General features: G+C 41.1%; 1 protein-coding gene across 1 annotated transcript; it reads right to left on the reverse strand.

Moving 5' to 3' along the window:
- Nucleotides 1–214: 214 nt before the first annotated feature.
- trpc6a (transient receptor potential cation channel, subfamily C, member 6a) lies at nucleotides 215–14,328 on the reverse strand. Its single transcript, XM_085470238.1, has 14 exons — nucleotides 14,109–14,328; nucleotides 12,925–13,253; nucleotides 10,850–10,982; nucleotides 9,457–9,757; nucleotides 8,181–8,366; nucleotides 6,315–6,479; nucleotides 6,000–6,231; nucleotides 5,670–5,897; nucleotides 4,595–4,859; nucleotides 3,605–3,800; nucleotides 2,138–2,338; nucleotides 1,903–1,959; nucleotides 1,709–1,784; nucleotides 215–1,619 (listed from the first exon to the last, which is right to left on the reverse strand). The coding sequence occupies exons 1-14, from the start codon at nucleotides 14,246–14,248 to the stop codon at nucleotides 1,489–1,491; spliced, it is 2,640 nt and encodes an 879-aa protein (XP_085326364.1). The 5' UTR covers nucleotides 14,249–14,328; the 3' UTR covers nucleotides 215–1,488.
- Nucleotides 14,329–16,682: the final 2,354 nt, after the last annotated feature.

Raw genomic sequence — 16,682 nt, forward strand, 5'->3', positions numbered from 1 at the left:
GTTTGTACTAATAAGCTTGGAAGTTAATATTTGGTACAGACACCTTTATTCTTCAACATAGCCTGACCTCTTGTATTCTTCAGGAATAGAAGACTGCTTAAATATCCAAAGCTTGTCTTCGGATGTTGCTGCCTTTTGTTCCATTCTCTGTCATGATGATCCCACAGTAGTTCAATAATGCACCATCACTGATAGTGTTCCATTGTGTGTGTTTTTATTCAAGTATGATTTTTCTGCATTTCTAGTGTGTTTGTCATGTCATTCTAATCTAGTCAGATGCTTTCCAGATGGTACTGCATTGTGGATCAAATGATGATGATGACCTTTCTGTGTTCATGTTTCAGTCAGTGCTGACAAGATCTCGAACACCTATGGCTGAAATGCAATCAGAAACCATGACAGAGTATCAACCATGTGCAACAGATGGCTGTAGACACTCAATGGTGTGCCCCTCTCCTGATATCCTCAAACATAGTGAATCAAAAACTTCCAATTTGAATTCATCACTTCATAAGACCTGTTCCCGCTGATTTTCCGTTCAGTTCTTGTGCAACTTGGCATACCTCAGCCTTTTCTCCCTTATTTCCCTTCCTTAAGAATGGCTTCTTGACAGCCACCCTTACACTGAGACCATTTTCCTCTACTTCATTGAACAGTAATAGATTGACTGAAAGGCCAGATGCATCACTCAGGTCCTGTCAGGTCTTTGCTGATTTTATTTTTCATTTGTGCTGTCGATAATTTATAGATCTGCCACTTCTTCTTTTGACCCTCACCTGTCCGGTTTCCTGCCCATTGGAGATTTTGAGGATATACTGCACACCATGCCAAGATATCCCAGTTTTTTTTACGAATATATCTTTTAGGAATCACATTGTTGGTGCAAAAGTACCATTTCATGCCTGTCAAACTGTGTTATCGTTGGCTTTTTTTGTAGATTTGATTAAGGAAAACAATTGACTGCTACTAACAAAATGCCTAAATGTACAATTTAAATGTATTCTTTGCTATGTTGAATTAGATTTATAACTCATAGATCAGGGTTAAATGGCATGAAAATGGTCAGGTACAAGGACTGGACTGAAAAATTAGTGAAATGAAATGAAAAACTTTGAAAGAGCTTCAGAAAGCTGGAGAACTATTGATTAAGACCAGCTTAAAAATTACAATAAGGTCTGACCACCTGGAAGCAAAATATGAAGAAATGATAGGTAGTGAGTTTTGGACAGTACTCTGTGTGTGTGTGTGTGTGTGTGTGTGTGTGTGTGTGTGCAGATAAGTATAGAATATTTAAATTGAGTCTGTACTTTACAAAAAAATGTGTATCACACTGTCGGTCACATACATTTGACCTTTTATATTTAATGTTTATATTCACATACGTGCATTGTCATTTATCGTTAGTAATGTTGTGTCACTATGTATACAGCATCTTTTGACAGTGAATAGGCACTTAATCTTTGCGCTCTTCACTTATGACAGACATTGCTATGATGAAGGCGTACTGATCTCTCCCAGCCTCTTCAGCAGCCCATCGAGCGTCTCCAGGTTTTGTGCTTTTTCTTCTAGCAGCTCATATCGCAAACTGGAAATGTCCTGCTTGATTTCTTTCAGCTCTCCTGGATTAAAAAAAAAAATAGATGCAAAGCTATCAAAGAAAATGTTGATGCCAGCATGGGAGGACAAATGGTGCTCTTTATTATTTTACCTTCAGTGATCTCATCGCTCTCTCTGTCTGCTTGTGCTTTGATGATGTACCGCTTTATTAGCCGCTTCATGATCTTCTGTAACCAGTAAAGGGAAAGGGGTTCGAATTATGAACAAAATGTTCTGTGCAAAAATAACACATTAAAACAAGTAATAAAATTATGTTTTAAAACAGTGAAATACACAAACACGTGCCTGATATCTGGTTCGGCTGGTAGAAGCACCATATCCTGAGTTTTTGCTTACTCCAAGCTGGAAAATTGAGCTCAAATTAGCTGAACAGAATTGTGACATTTCTGTGGTGTGGCAGTAATACCACTGGGAGGTGCTAAGGCTCTGCCACTAACGCTGAACTATCATGTTACCTTTCAAGCTGCGTAAGGATAAACATTGGATATATTAGGGAATTAATCGCCATACTGTGTGGTACCTGGTTGAGTTGTGTCTCATTTTTCTCTTTGCTGTGTCCTTCAACTAACTGCAGGAGCAAGGACTTGATGCCTGTGGCCAGTCCGAGCATAGATTTTGGGCTGGGGACTAGGTTGAAGGGCACAGGGAGTGTCCTTCCCTCCTCAAAGTAGGAGAACCAAAGTTTTGCACGAGCAAACTTCCACTCGACGTCAGCATCATCCTAAAAAAAATTAAAAATCACGACGAAAACGGGGAAATGTATCAGGGAAGGGAAATATACATGTTTGACAGTACAGAAGGGGGAAAAGCCTGTGGTGCATTACAACCACCAGTTGGTATGAAGTGTGGACCAGCCACTCCTTTATTCACAAGGGGTCTCCACATATTGACATAGCAGATTCTAACAACAGTCCTTCCTCACACAACTCCAAATACATTTATGTCTCCTCCCAAAGTTAAAACCAAGGATCTCTTGCTTGTTAAGCAAACATGTCAATTACTATGGAGCCACTTGCCCTCAAAGAAAAAAAAGAAGGAAAACTCAAATCCTAACTCAGGTTAATACTACCTCTGACAAAGTAATAAAATATGTTCAACAGTTTCGTCTTCTCCACAATAATCACGTTTCCCTATATAGGCTCGCCTTTTTATAAACAATGTGTCAGCAAACATACCCGCATGGGCACACAGTGGGTAGGTATGGGTGAAGTGTGGACCTGAGTAAGCAGTGAGCAGGGTAAATTCACTATGGGTTACCCACAGAAAACACCTATGGGTTAGCCCAGGGGGTAAAACTAATGTGGGGCCTTAATGGGCTAACCCATAGGTGTTTTAGTGAGGGTTTTCTATGGGTAAGCTCACTATATGAAAATCCTCACAGGAATCCAAAAGGAAAAAATTACTATGGGCACTACATTAGATGCATCCACTGTGGAGCACCCACAGAATTACTTCTTGGGAGGGCAAAGGGATAAAACTGCTATGGGCCCCTCATGGGCTAGCCTACATGGGGCTCACGTAGGTTTTCTGTGGGCAACCCACAGCGGCTTACAGAAAACTCTTATAGAGACTCCAAGGCCAACACTGCTGTCAACCCTGTGTGGGCTCACCTAATTGGGGCTCAGATGGGATAAGTGGGGGTTTACCAAGTCCACACAGCAGGACACTTTACCCACAGGTGGGTCTATACAGGCATAATTGCTGGGTAAAGGAAAAGGCCCTGATTCAATTTAGTTGTATTCACATTCTGTGACACAAATAAATTAAAGTAATTTGCTTCCCTTTATATCTTAATTTAAATGACATTATTTCTCTTTATGAATGTGTGCTTGGGTGAATGAACCTTGTAGTGAATCTTTGTTAGAGTTAGTGCTATATAAGTACCAGTTCAACGTGCGCTACATGTGGGGCTGCTTTTTCAGCCCATGCTTCATATTTTCAAGCATGCATCTGGGGCACAGAATGATTTACCGTCTTAATGACCTACCTCAATCTCCTGGAAGGAACTATTAATCATGGCAATGAGCATGTTGAGCAGCACTATCACCATGGTAACATTGTAAACTCCGTACAGGACGTAACCAGTGTTCTCGATGAATTTGTGTCCGTTGTTGATCACTACGGATCTGACCTCAGACAGTCCAAATATAGCCCAGAACAATGTCTTGAAGCTCTCCTCCAGGCTGGACGGATGCACAGACGAATAAAGGGACAGAGGGAGAACAGAGGGAAGTTATTTTTGAATTCAAACCAGCCGTACACCATCAACGTCAGAGATACTCTTTTAGTAAATCAACAGAAGGACAAAATGTTTTTTGGAGTTAAAATTACAGAATAATTCAGAATAGTGTTGACATTATTGCACAAACATGCAAGTTTAGCATGAATTTATTTGGCACAATGAATCTGATTTTGAGGCAACATGTCATATTTTTATAATACTCTATTATGACTGTGTAAAGGTTTAGCTGTAACTATTTGTGCTAATGGGTCCCAAGATAAATGCAAGATTCTTTTCATTGCTGCCACATAATTTTGCTCTTTGTTTTGAAATCCAAGATACTTTAACTTTTTCTGGACTCAAAACTTCTTCAGCTGTAGGGAGATCAAATCCCTCCTGGGTGCACTGATGATAAGTTTTGCCCACACTATAACCACAACCAGTGATAAGGGTCCCAAGGGCTTGGTTTTAAATGGTGACAAGCCACAAAAATGTTGGGGCTTCTTTTAACTGTAATAACCACAGAATGAGTGGGTCTACCAAAGAAACAGCTCTCAGATCTTGGATAAGAATAGTTAGAAAGGATCAGGATATAAAATATCTGTGAACCCTTGTGGTGATATCCTTGGTTTGGATTGGTAATCCATTGTTGATCAAGAATTGAATCAAGTTTCATGATGAATTCGTCTGTGCAAGTTGATGAAAAAAATAAATAGATAAAAAAACAAATTCAGATGTTCACTGGTATTGACTTACGTTGTGAAGGCATCATTTTGTTTTGCACCCAGGTAATAAGAGTACAGGTTGAACATGCCGATCATGAACGCCAGAAAGACCAAGATGAAAATGACCATGAACTTAAAAATGTCCTTTACTGTCCTTCCCAAAGAGATTTGCAGGGGACCGAAGCTTTCGTTGGCCGGGAGGATATAAGCAATCCGAGAGAAGCTCAGCACCACTGCGACCGCGTACAGGCCCTCTGATACCAACTGGGGATCTGACGCCACCCACTCGATACGAGCTACAAAAGAACACAAGCGTAAGTCAGAAAATCACCTTTGATTAAAGCTTGCAATTATTGTTTTAAGGCACACTGAAGATTATTTTGATAAATGAGCACAAGCCGGGCACTAAAAAGGCTATTTAACAAAGGATGTGTTAGCCACGCGGCTTAATTTCATCTTGTTCTCTTTAAAGAGAAGGAAAAAACAAAAGTTAATTTGCCAATAAGCACAGGAAAATCTAGGGCGACAGTGATACTTTTTACTTTTTACATCTATAGACTGACAGCTACAACAGACACAACATTAAAGCCATGAACAAGTGAAGTGAATCTTTTCCTTATAAATCAATCTTCAGCTCTGAAACCTTGGGTTCTGGCATTTCTGCCGATGTTACTTTGATGCTTGCAACCTGCCTAAAAGTTGTTTCCAGCCAATCACATCACCTCATGGCAGTGTCTCCCAGCAGGAAGGAAACATGTGTCTTTTGTTCTGTTTCAATTCAATCTTATGTATACAGTGCCAAATTACAACAACAGTCACTTCAAGGTGCTTAATATTGTAAAGTAAAGGCTCTACTATAACACAGATTGTCCTGTAAAGACTCTCCCCTCACCCCCAATCGGTCATGGCGCATGGCTACCCCTCTCTGCTAGAGGTTTCTTCCTGTTAGAAAGGAGTCTTTACTTCCCACTGTCACCAAGTACTTGTTTATAGGGGGTTGTCTGGTTGTTGGGGGTTCTTTTCAAGTGATTTGCTGCTGTATAAATCAAGCACATCATGGTATTTGAATTAGTTCATGCGATGTGTGAAAATGTGAAACTGCTCACCCATAGTGAAGTAGCGTATCTCCTTAGGCAGTGTGACATTAATCAGCGTTGTGTATTTTGCATACACAGAGGTCTGTGCTAAGTTAGCATGTCTCAGCGCAGAGAAGCGGCAGCTAAAGGAAGCCAGGAAGATGGCGAGCATCCCAAAATCCAAGAAGTTCCACGGCTCAACCAGGTACTCCCCTGGTCCTTGACTCCAGATCTCCTTTACCTCTGCCCAAATCATACCTGCAGCAGGAGCACAAGAACACAAATGACATGATTCGGCAGATGTTCAGTTGTTTTTTTAATTGTTTGCTTTTTTATTATCTATCATCATCTTATGCTCACCTATGACCCATGAGATGATAAGGATCTCCATCCAAGTGAAGGGTGTTGTAGTCATGCGGTAGAGCAGCAGAGGGTCAGAGCTGCCCGGGAGCTGATGGTGTGTCATGTTTGGCAGCAGGGTGGTGCCTGCAAAGCGGTCAGCAGCATTCAGGATGAGAAGACCCAGGAAAATTGTAAAGGATGAGGCATGAGCCACAAACTTCATGAAGGGGCTACGCATCACTTTTCCCACCTGAGAATGAGAGATGGAATAACGGAAGGGTGAGAGGAAAGCTTGTACTGTGAATGATCTTTATGGATGTAAATATTACTTACTCTGGTGCATGGGGCAATCCAGTAAGCCACAGCCAGTCCAGGCAGTCCTATAGCCACCGCCAGCACCACCAGCAGTTTGATGGCAGTGGTTTGTTGTCTCAGGCCAGGCAGGTTCTCATACCAGATACTCAGCAGCTGCTGCTGGCAGTTAGGATGAGCCACAAACTGAAAGGCACAGATGAAAGAAGTAGGACAGAAGAGTTAAGGAGAAGGAAACGGGAAAATAAAGTGTCATGGTCCTGCGACCATGACTCAGTGACTTTATGTTTATGTTCTTTATTGTTATTACTTTCATTATTATTCATGGCTGTTTTGGGATGGTTTGTGTTTGGGATTTTAGACACTGGGTTCTGGGTTTGTGCTCCCTCTGTTGGTCCCTGGTGTTAGTGTTCCCCTGTCTCGTCAGGTTAATCAGGTCCAGCTGTTTCCCCCACCTGTGTGTGATTTCCCAGTGTCTCTTTGTGTATTTATAGTGTGTGATTTCCTCTGCTCCTCGTCGCGTCGTCTGTGTTCATACCCTGTGAAATCCCCTGCGTGCTCTCCCTGCTGTTCTCCCTTCATGTTCAGGTTTGCCACTCCTTTGTGTAGTTTCACCCAGTTTAGTTCATCCTTAGTTCTGTTTTGCCATCTCCACTTTATGTTTGATATTGTCAATAAATCGCCTTCACATCTGAGTAAGTGCTGCATTTGAGTCCTCCTTTCCACTCTTCACACGGCCGCTGCCCCGGACCGTGACATAAAGGCTACTGGAAGCTTAAGGTAGAATCCTTAAAGTGTGATTCTATTTTTATTTATTTGAAACAGAGAAAAGCAGAAATCCATTACACCTGAGAGCTGAAACTAGAGCAGATTTATTTTTGTTTTTATTGATCTGAACATTTAATCGATTTATGAAGAGTAATTTTCTGGCATTTTACAAACTGATTAATGATTTAAACCACACAAATTGGCTTCTAAAACGATTACATCAGACAGCTGCAATTAGAAATGAAGACAGATGAGTACAGACTCAGCTCAACGTGACTAAGTGCTACAAATATCTTTATATTAAAAACACTTGTCGACAGCATTTTGATGTTTCACACTATAAATTCCATTTTTCATTTCTATTTTTTTAAATTGATCTTAAAATTAGGCATTGTTTCCCAGCATCCATAGCTGTTGTTGTTGTTGTTGTTGTTGTTGTTGTTTTTCTCACCTTTGGATATTTGTCTGATTTTAAAAGTTTGTTACCCTCATGCAGTAATGTTACGGACAGTCCAACTCATATAGAATTTTTTAGACAGACACCATTACTGATATTTGGTGATTTAAAAATCTGATATATTAGCCGATTTTTTTTTTCTTTCAGGCACACTAGAAAAAAAAATTCCCCAAAATGTGTTATGTGTAGTTACTTTTTACTAAGATAGTATAACAAAGCAGTTTAAAAATAAACTTGTTTTATTGTCACATGACTCGTTTACACTCTGCCCAACTCTGCTCAGATCAGCTGGTTGTTCTGAATACTTTTCCAACACGGGAGCTGCAGAGCACCTTCTAGTGGAAAACTTATGTAATAACCTTCGCAACACAGTTGAGCGATGTTTCTTCGTTCTCTTCTTTAGTTTTCATTTATCAACCTAAAAATGGAAATTATTTGCCAATACTGATATATCGGCAAATAGCTGTTATCGGCCAACATATCAGTTTGGCTCTATGTCGTCCACAACTGGAATGACAATGACAGTTTTTAGTAGGATATCAATCTAAATGGGTTATGCTGCTCCCATAGCACAGATAAATGTTTGCAATACTTCTAACTTGCTCAGAAAACCCATGTTTTATCCTGCTGCTGTGTCATTGCCTGTTTGAGAACACACTGACCTTTTTGAGCTCGTATTTGATGGCTAATTTGAGCCGTGTGAGGGAGGGGCGACCTGGTACATCATAGCTATCGTCCGAGTCAGTTTCTCCATTTAATATGGCCTCAACTTCCTCCGTGCTGCGACACAGGTCCAGAAGGCCCACCACGTAATCCTTGCACTGGCTCGAAAGGCGGGAGTAGTCATTCTAGAAACATGATGGAGGAAATGTGCATCAGGAGTGAAACATTTGAGATGATTTGGTAAGATGCAAGTAAATGCAAAAGGTAGTTTTTAAATGATGTTTTCATTTATTGAGAGCAAAAAGCTATCCACACTTGCCCCTAAACCTAATAACTGTTTGTGCTATTTCTAGTAGCAAAAACAGCAATCATGCATTTCTGAAAGCTGACAGTGAGTCTTTCACAACGCTGTGGAGGAATTTTTAGCCTACTCTTCCATGCAGTATTGTTGTCATTCAGTCACATTGGAGGGTGTTTGAGCCTGAACAGTCTGTTTACGGTGATGTAAAAGCATCTCCGTCTAGTCAAAGTCAAAGTCTGAGACCAGACTTTGACTAGGCCACTCCATGTCATTGCTGCTTAACCTGAGTGCTCTTGAGCTTCAGGGAATGAATGGACATTCTCCTTCAGGATTTCCTGTTAGAGAGCAGAATTCATGAATATATCAAGTCAACAGCAAGTCATCCAGGTCTTGAAGCAGCAAAGCAGCCTCTGACCATCACACTACATCACCACCACCGTGTTTGGCTGTTGTCATGTTTTCGTTATGGAATGCTTTGCTAGTTTTATGCCACATGTAACAGGATACAAAGCTTCTAAAAAGTTCAACTTCTGTCTCATCAGCCCACAGAATATTTCCCAAAAGTCTTGGCAATGTTAGCAAGCCTTTGTGTTCTTCCAAGTGTGACAAATATGGAAACGAATAAGAAATCGGGAAGGGGGCAAATACTTTTCACAGCATGAACATCAAGAAAAAAATGTGTAGGCTGTATTTGGACATCTCTGCTCAGGCATCCTGTTGTTTATTTATTGTACAGTACCCACAGCATACTTTGGTACTCTGAGCCCAGCAATAATTACAGCTGTTGTTTATGTGTCAAACCAAAAATCTGAACAGTGACCACAGGATCTAGACCCTCGTCTGTTCTTCTCTTAAGGTTTATAAAATGTTCATGGGTATGTTTTAGGGTATGTGTACAGCAGTGATAACAGACAGTGCACATTAGTTCTGCCGGACTTGTGTTTGCATTTTTGTTCTTGTCGTTGTATTTGTACCTTAAATTCTTTCTCAATATTAGCTAGCATGGCCAGTTCATTGCTGAGCTCCAGTGCTGCCAGCACTGGATCCTCATTAGACAAGGAGAGGTAAGCAGGACTGGCGAGTCCTCTGTAGGCATTGATCCTCGATCGGGAGTGGCTGAAGGAGTCAAACTGCTGCTGGTAGTTGCACGAGTCACAGCCACAGAAGTAGTCATGAGGCGGATCGATGCGAGCCCCTTTACTTAGCAGGGTGTAAACAATTTCATATTCCTGACAGTGTGCAGCCAGTATCACTGGAGTCACGTCATGAGAAAACCTGCAGGAATTTACACACAGAGAAACATGCAGATAGTACGCAGTATCAGCATTCGCCTTAGCTTCGTTTCTGCAAACGAGGTTTAAGTTTCAACATTTTTATGAATGTTATGAATTTATTTAATGAACTTTTCTGCAAACTAACTGCAAAAAAGCAAAAAAATAAAATAAAAAATAGCAGCAGCTGGAGCAGTCAGTGCATCCATCATAGTTACATTGCGTCACCAAGCATGGACATTTCCATTTATACCTCACTACCCCCCTATTGTCAGCTTCTTGTTGTTGACTCGTATGAGACTATGACAGTTGTGGAACATATTTAACTGCTTTCTTGTTCAGAGATAGATTAGATATAATATCTCCAATCAGCACATATGAAGCTACTGCCAGAACTAGCTTAGCTTAGCACAAAGACTGTAAACAGGAAAATGATTTGCTGCTAAATCCATCTGCCAGGACTTCTAAACTTAGTTTCTTTAATGCAAACAAACTTAGTTGCCAGTGGAAAAAAAAAAAGCTGCATGTAGCTGCATGATGAAAGCAAAAACGAGCCTTGAAACCAAATATTAAGGAGAGATCTGCATGTCAGGAACTTGTTTTTATAAAACACAAGTTTTGCTATTTTATTTATTGAAGCTTTAATTTGCAAACTTCACACAACAGCTTTATGAAGCAGCAATAGCAAAAGAAAGAGTCTGCTGCTGCTGATAAGCCACACCTTGCTCATAACATGCTCATCCCCCACCCCACTTCCTTCTTTCCATCAGCACCCATGTTCATGATTATCGCATAAATACACTACCCACACTTCTCTTAACCACACAATAACTGGATACATTTGTGGCTAATACTGTCTCTTTATCTTACAGCATCTGCCCACCGTAAACTGAGTAGCTGCTCAAGTGTCTGAAAGACAGAATCACACAAACCATTGAGGTGTTTAATAAATACTCAATACATATCTAAAAAAGTTTCATGTTTATGCATGTTCCAAATGTTTTCCTGAAATGCAAATGTGCCTAATAAAGTGTCCGCTATTACCTTAAACAAATATACAAATGTAAGTAATGAAACACCTCTTCCTCACACATACCTTGTCCCGTCCTCATCATAAGCATAGAAGTCATCCAACATGTCTGCCTGAACGGGGCTTGCTGTTAGACGACGGGCGTCTCTAAATGAAGGGTGGCCCAGTAAAGTCTCTGTGATGCGAACATAACCTTTACCTAAAACAAAAACGGAGCAAACTTGTTGGTGGTACAACTTCATTTACACTGCTGTTGCTAAAATTGCTGAATCTTAACGATAACTCTAAAATGTTAGCTTACATAGCATTTGGTAGTTTGCTGGAGTTTGTGATCATTATTGCAGTTTTTTGGGGGGGCTGGTTTAAAGTATTTTTAACCATTACTGAAGTAGTTGTTAAATTTCCTAATCATTTGTTAGCATGCCATAATGGCTCAAACAGAATAGCTCAACTTGAAAGAAAATGGTCCTTTGAACTCATATTTTACTACCTTAAAACATAAACTGTGGAGAAATTAAATGTATATTTTCCTTCCAATGCCTGCAGTGCATAATAGATTTTGATAAGGACCGCCGTTATCCCACAGGCCATACTTGGAGAACCCCTGATATAGGCTATCTACTCAGGTTGGTCACAGTTTTTCAATACTACATCGCCTGTATTTTTTTTTTTTTTAAATGATGACTTACTAAAGAAGAAAACATACATCCTCAGCCTTCCTGAACAATGGAACCAACCTTTAATATTGTCTTTTTTAAAGCAACAATCTTTTAAATCTTGTAACTGCTAACAGAAGAGGCTAAAAGTCTAGTCTTTTGTACTCGTGCTAAATTAGCATGTTAGCAACTTAGCTAGACAGGATTTTGCAAAAGCCAAAGTTTAGTCGTCTTGGGCAGTAGTTCTCCAGGATTTCTCAGGGCCTTTCAAAGGTTTTTCTTTAGGCATTGGCTTCTTTTCCCCTCATTTTTAGTCCAGACCTGAGAGACGCATCTGAACCTTCAGCTGATCCATTTACTGTTCACTGGCCTCATTGGAAGGGTGGCTGTCAAGAAGACCTTCTTAAAGAAGGAAAACAGGAAAACTGAGGTTTGCCAAATTTCCCAATAAGTGGACTGAAAATCTCTAGCAACAGGTCATATTGAGCACTGAATCCAAATATGAACATTCTGGTTCAAATCATCATTATTATGTATGAAGGAGGTCAGCAGAGACGTACAACAGTAAGTTGGTGGAGAGTCTTTAAAGGTTTCAGGCATCATAGACAGTGGTGTTGAAGATGTTGTTAAAACCAATGAAATTACGAACACAGAAAAGTAAACTTTTTAATTTTGATCCGTCGTGCAATACCATCTGAAAAGCATCTGATTGTCAGTGGCTTCATTATTCAGCATGACAGTCATCCCAAACACACTGCCAATGATTAGTAAAAGCATACCTGTATAGAAAAACACACACTTGCATACTATCAGTGATGGACTGGCCTCCCCAGAGCTCGGACATCAGCATTATTTAAGCAGTATGAGATCTTGACGAGAACAGAAGGCAGCCAACATCCAAAGTAAAACTTTGAATTTCCTTCAACAGACCAGAGAATGAAGCTACAAGAGCTGAAACTATGTTAAAGAATAAAGGTGGTGATACCAAACATTGATTTTGAAGTTTGTTAGAATTGCACTCTTTTTGCTTTATACACTACATTCCCATTGTCCTAGCAAAATATAAAGAAATAAGTAAAATGTAAAAACGTAGTCATCAACAATCTCCTCAAACTAAACACAAAGTATTTCACCAGAAATGGTCCAAGTCTGGCCCGTTTGAGCAGAAAAATGCCAATGCAACTGTGGTAACATTTTTGCAGGCGGCTGAGTGGCTGCAGGATGTATGAGAAACTTGACTCAGAGGCTGTGGTACAGAGGGGTTAACAGTACTGAGGCAATTAATCATTATTATTAAGCAATGTCACTAGACTCATAAAGAGACACAGCTATGTAAGGACACAGATTAACGGATAAACGGTTACATAACTGTGGTTCCATCCAGTCAAGCAATGTGTTGTGTCTGACATCTTTGGAACTTTTGAGTGATATAGAGATTTTGCCATATTATGTGTTTTTGGCCATACATAAATAATCAGGTCTTACTGATGGCTAAAAGGAGAGCGTCGCCCACTCTGGCCAAGTCTGCCCTCCCCAGCAGCAGCTCTGTCACCTCCAGATGTTCGTTGGCCACTGCCAGCTGCAGTGCATTTTGGCCCATGTAGTCAACAGCGTTGACGTTCAAGTTGGGTACATGCAGCAGCATACGCCGCACCTCTGGTATGTTCCCGTATTCAGCTGCTTCCAGGAAACGCTGCTCAACCTCTGACAGGCTGACTGAGGGAGCTGAGAACATGTAGGCAGGTCCACGGAGAGCCTGGCGTCGTTTAGCAGCAGTGAGACGAGCCATAAGCTGTCGCTCAGAGTTACTGTGGCTGCCAGAAACACAAAAAACACTCGGTGTATGGTCCACACATGAATTTACACACAATGTAGTTCTCAACCAGAACGGTGCAGGTGTGCTATCCACACAAGTAATGAGAGAGAGACCCACACACCCGTGAGAGAGCACTGAATCACAGTTAACCTCATTCATATACTTGCCTACCATAATCTGCAATTAGTAGATGTAAGTTAACTTTTACCTAGAGAACAGATGAAATAGTATCAAGTTACAACATTTTCCTGGTTCTGTATTTCTTTCTTAATATTCTTTTAAGATGCATTATCTAACATTCTGTTCTGCTACATCATATGAGGTTTGTTGTTTATGCCATGATGGCTTACAAGGTTTGCACATAAAAACGAAGTACTCAGTGCATCAGAACGACCAAAAGGATTCCCAAGCAGACATCAGTGTGTGACGAGAGGAGCATAAGAAGAGGTTGAGAAATCCTGTAGCACTGAGCACTGAGGCTAATGTAAATAACGAGGCAGGAAATGCAAAAAAAATGGTTTACATTATAAGCATTATGTTACTCATAAGTTAAATTACGTTTACTAATGGATCATGGGTTCTGAAGTACACTCAGTCTCCCTCCCTCCATCCCAGAGCGCTCACCTAGAGTTAAACCCAATGAGCACCTGTGGCTGTTTTGCTGGTTCCAAGTTAAAGAATGCAAACTGAAGAACATTGTGCTTGCAATATTTAGTGAAAATTACCATCAGGCGTCCAAATACGTTTTATCTTCTCCTTCAAACTTTTTAAAATCTGTCAGTCTTATCCATGATTTTAACAAAAAGATGCAGAGGATGAGCATATATGCCTGCTACACCTCTGGCAGACTTACCCAAGGCATCGTCCGGAGCAACACGTTTCCTCTCCAAAATCATCGTACATGAGCAGGTTATCACGGCTCCTGGCTCTGGGGCTGTCGCTGTAACCTGCAGTCCGGCTGGCATGATGAACTGCAAGCGGTCTGTGGTTCATCCTGGAGGTGATCGACAGCAGAGGCTGCGCTCCCGTTTCATGTGAAAGACTAATCAAGTGTCTGTGGCACGTCTCTCTCTCTCCGTCTCTCTGTCGCCCTCCCCCTCTGGTTTTTTCTGTGTTCTTGAGAAAGAATGCATCCTTCTGGGTCCCACAACACTTTTCCTTACGTGACGCATTGAACTTTACAGATGTGGGAGGAAGCTCAGGGTTGCGACTGAACAGGCTCAGAGTTACTACAGATGTAGGTTCATATTTGTCTCAGCGGTTTCACCAAGTCCTTCATCTCTTTCTTTGATATTACTCAGTATTAGTCGTGGCAATAAAGGTGGATTTGTTACAAAAATAATAGGAGTAAAGAAATGAAATATTCTCATGATATAGTGTCTTACCAATAGTTGTATTTTTGACTCGTAAGATGCTATTTTAAACTGCATTGTTTAGAGTACGTGTTGAGAGTTTTAGTGTGTGTGTACATGCGTGCAGAAGTGACTGATGGCTGATGAACAGCAGATGAGATTCCTCAGGGTTTAAATTCCCTGTAGACTTTGCTTCCTGTGTGCTCCCACTCTCAGCTGATCCTGGTCCAGTGTGGGAAAACTCTGTACCCAATCACATGTGTTCATGTGTTTACAACTGTCCAGCTTTTAGTAGCTCTTTGCAGCAATATTGTGATCATCTTCTGCTTTATTGTCCCATAATTCTTTTATTTGTTTTGTTGCTACCTATGTCAGCTGAGAGCACTTTTTGTCTGCTTTCAAGCTGAATTTCACATGAAAAAACCCCTTACAGTCTGTAAAAAGTCTCAGCGTGAAATCAGCCTGATAAAGCAGGATCTCCTATGCACAATTGTGGCAGAGAGAATTGCCTTTTAAGGACCTGATTGCTGAAGATTAGCCAGTTTGGATGTGTCGTGGCGTAGGGGCGTCACATTTCAGTGGGAGAATAGTCAGGGCAATGGGGGTAAAGTCTGACAAATGTCACCATTGTGGGTTTTTGTTAAGATTTGCTCGTCTGAACAGAACAGACCTGAGATCTGGATGTAAACACTGTCAGCCTAAACATACACACTCTTACTGAGGGGCACTGAGTGGACAAGTACCTGGACAGTCCTTTGTGTGTCCTCCTCATGTGTGGGTGTGCGTATTGATTAACTGCGGTGATATGTAGGCATACCAGACCACACATAGAGCAGGCGCTCCTTCAGTGTTATCACCTGAATCACTGACGCTAAAACACACAAGCACAAACACACACATATCACACACACACAGACAAACTTTGGCACCAACAGGACACCGTACATGTAAGCCCCACAATGCTGCAGCTAACTGGAGTAGAGTTACCAAAGCCGTATACTTTAAAGACGTCACTTGAAATGATGAAGCCACCTGAGTTCAAGATATTTCGCTCATAGTTCATGTTTTGTTGGGCTGAACTCTGAAGAAGGAGGGGAGGAAGAACAAGAAAAACACACACGCACACAAAGGCCCAGACCAAATTGTTTCCTGTGTGGAAGCAGCTGTTCTGCAGCCTGTGCATCTGTTCTTTGTCCAATAAACCAACCTGAACCTGCAGCTCCTTCCTTCACCCAATCCCACCATTTTCTCGCTCTTCTTTACTTCTACTTCTCCTTATTTTTTATGTAACAGGTAAAACTTAGACACACTCCAGACTCTCCCGAGTTTGTTTTTTATTCTGTGTTTTCTTTCTCTAATGTGTGAATAATAAGAAATCAGTATCACCGCTGGTTTGTTGGACACCTGCGAGATTAGAATACACCAGTTTCTGTGATTTTCTGGCGAAACTAAACAGTCTGAGGTCCTGCCAGCGTGCTCAAGAGGCTGCGGTTTTCATTACAGCTGCAAAGTGTCTAGTGCTCATCCGGAGAGACGATAATAACAGCGTCTGATTCTTGGAGCGCTCAAAAGTTCTGATGCGCATGAAACTTTCCTGATTGAATCATCATTTGGTAAAAGATTTACTGAAACAGGAAGTCTTTAACACCACGACCTTGAGACAGGTATGAGCTACTGTTGGTCGTTACTGTCTTACAGGATTACCAAACTTGATTGCTTTTAATCAATGACTATCATGTGATGCACCTGAAGGGGTGAAACCACGAGGTTTCTGCAGACTGTTTCAACACGGTGGTTATACTGAGATGAATCAGGGGGCTGATTCAGTTTCACACGTCAGTGTGAATGTGACCTCGGGGAAGAAGAAGCCCCAGTTTTCAGCTGTAGCCTCGGTAACCTTTTCTCTCTAATCCAGTGATTTGATTGTGGAGCAGGGAGGGTACTCTGGGTGTCTGAAGCAACAGAGGTCCTCTGGCTTGCTAACGTATTTATTTGGGGAGGTCGCATTTAGTTTCTGTTTGATCAGACCTTTGCAGGGTTTTTCTTTTTTACTAATCAGGCTTGGATTTCATGGT

Source organism: Copadichromis virginalis, linkage group LG10, assembly GCF_057382275.1.
Source record: "Copadichromis virginalis isolate Kocher_CV1m ecotype Utaka linkage group LG10, C_Virginalis_male_GT1.1, whole genome shotgun sequence".
In the NCBI taxonomy this organism is placed as follows: domain Eukaryota; kingdom Metazoa; phylum Chordata; class Actinopteri; order Cichliformes; family Cichlidae; genus Copadichromis; species Copadichromis virginalis.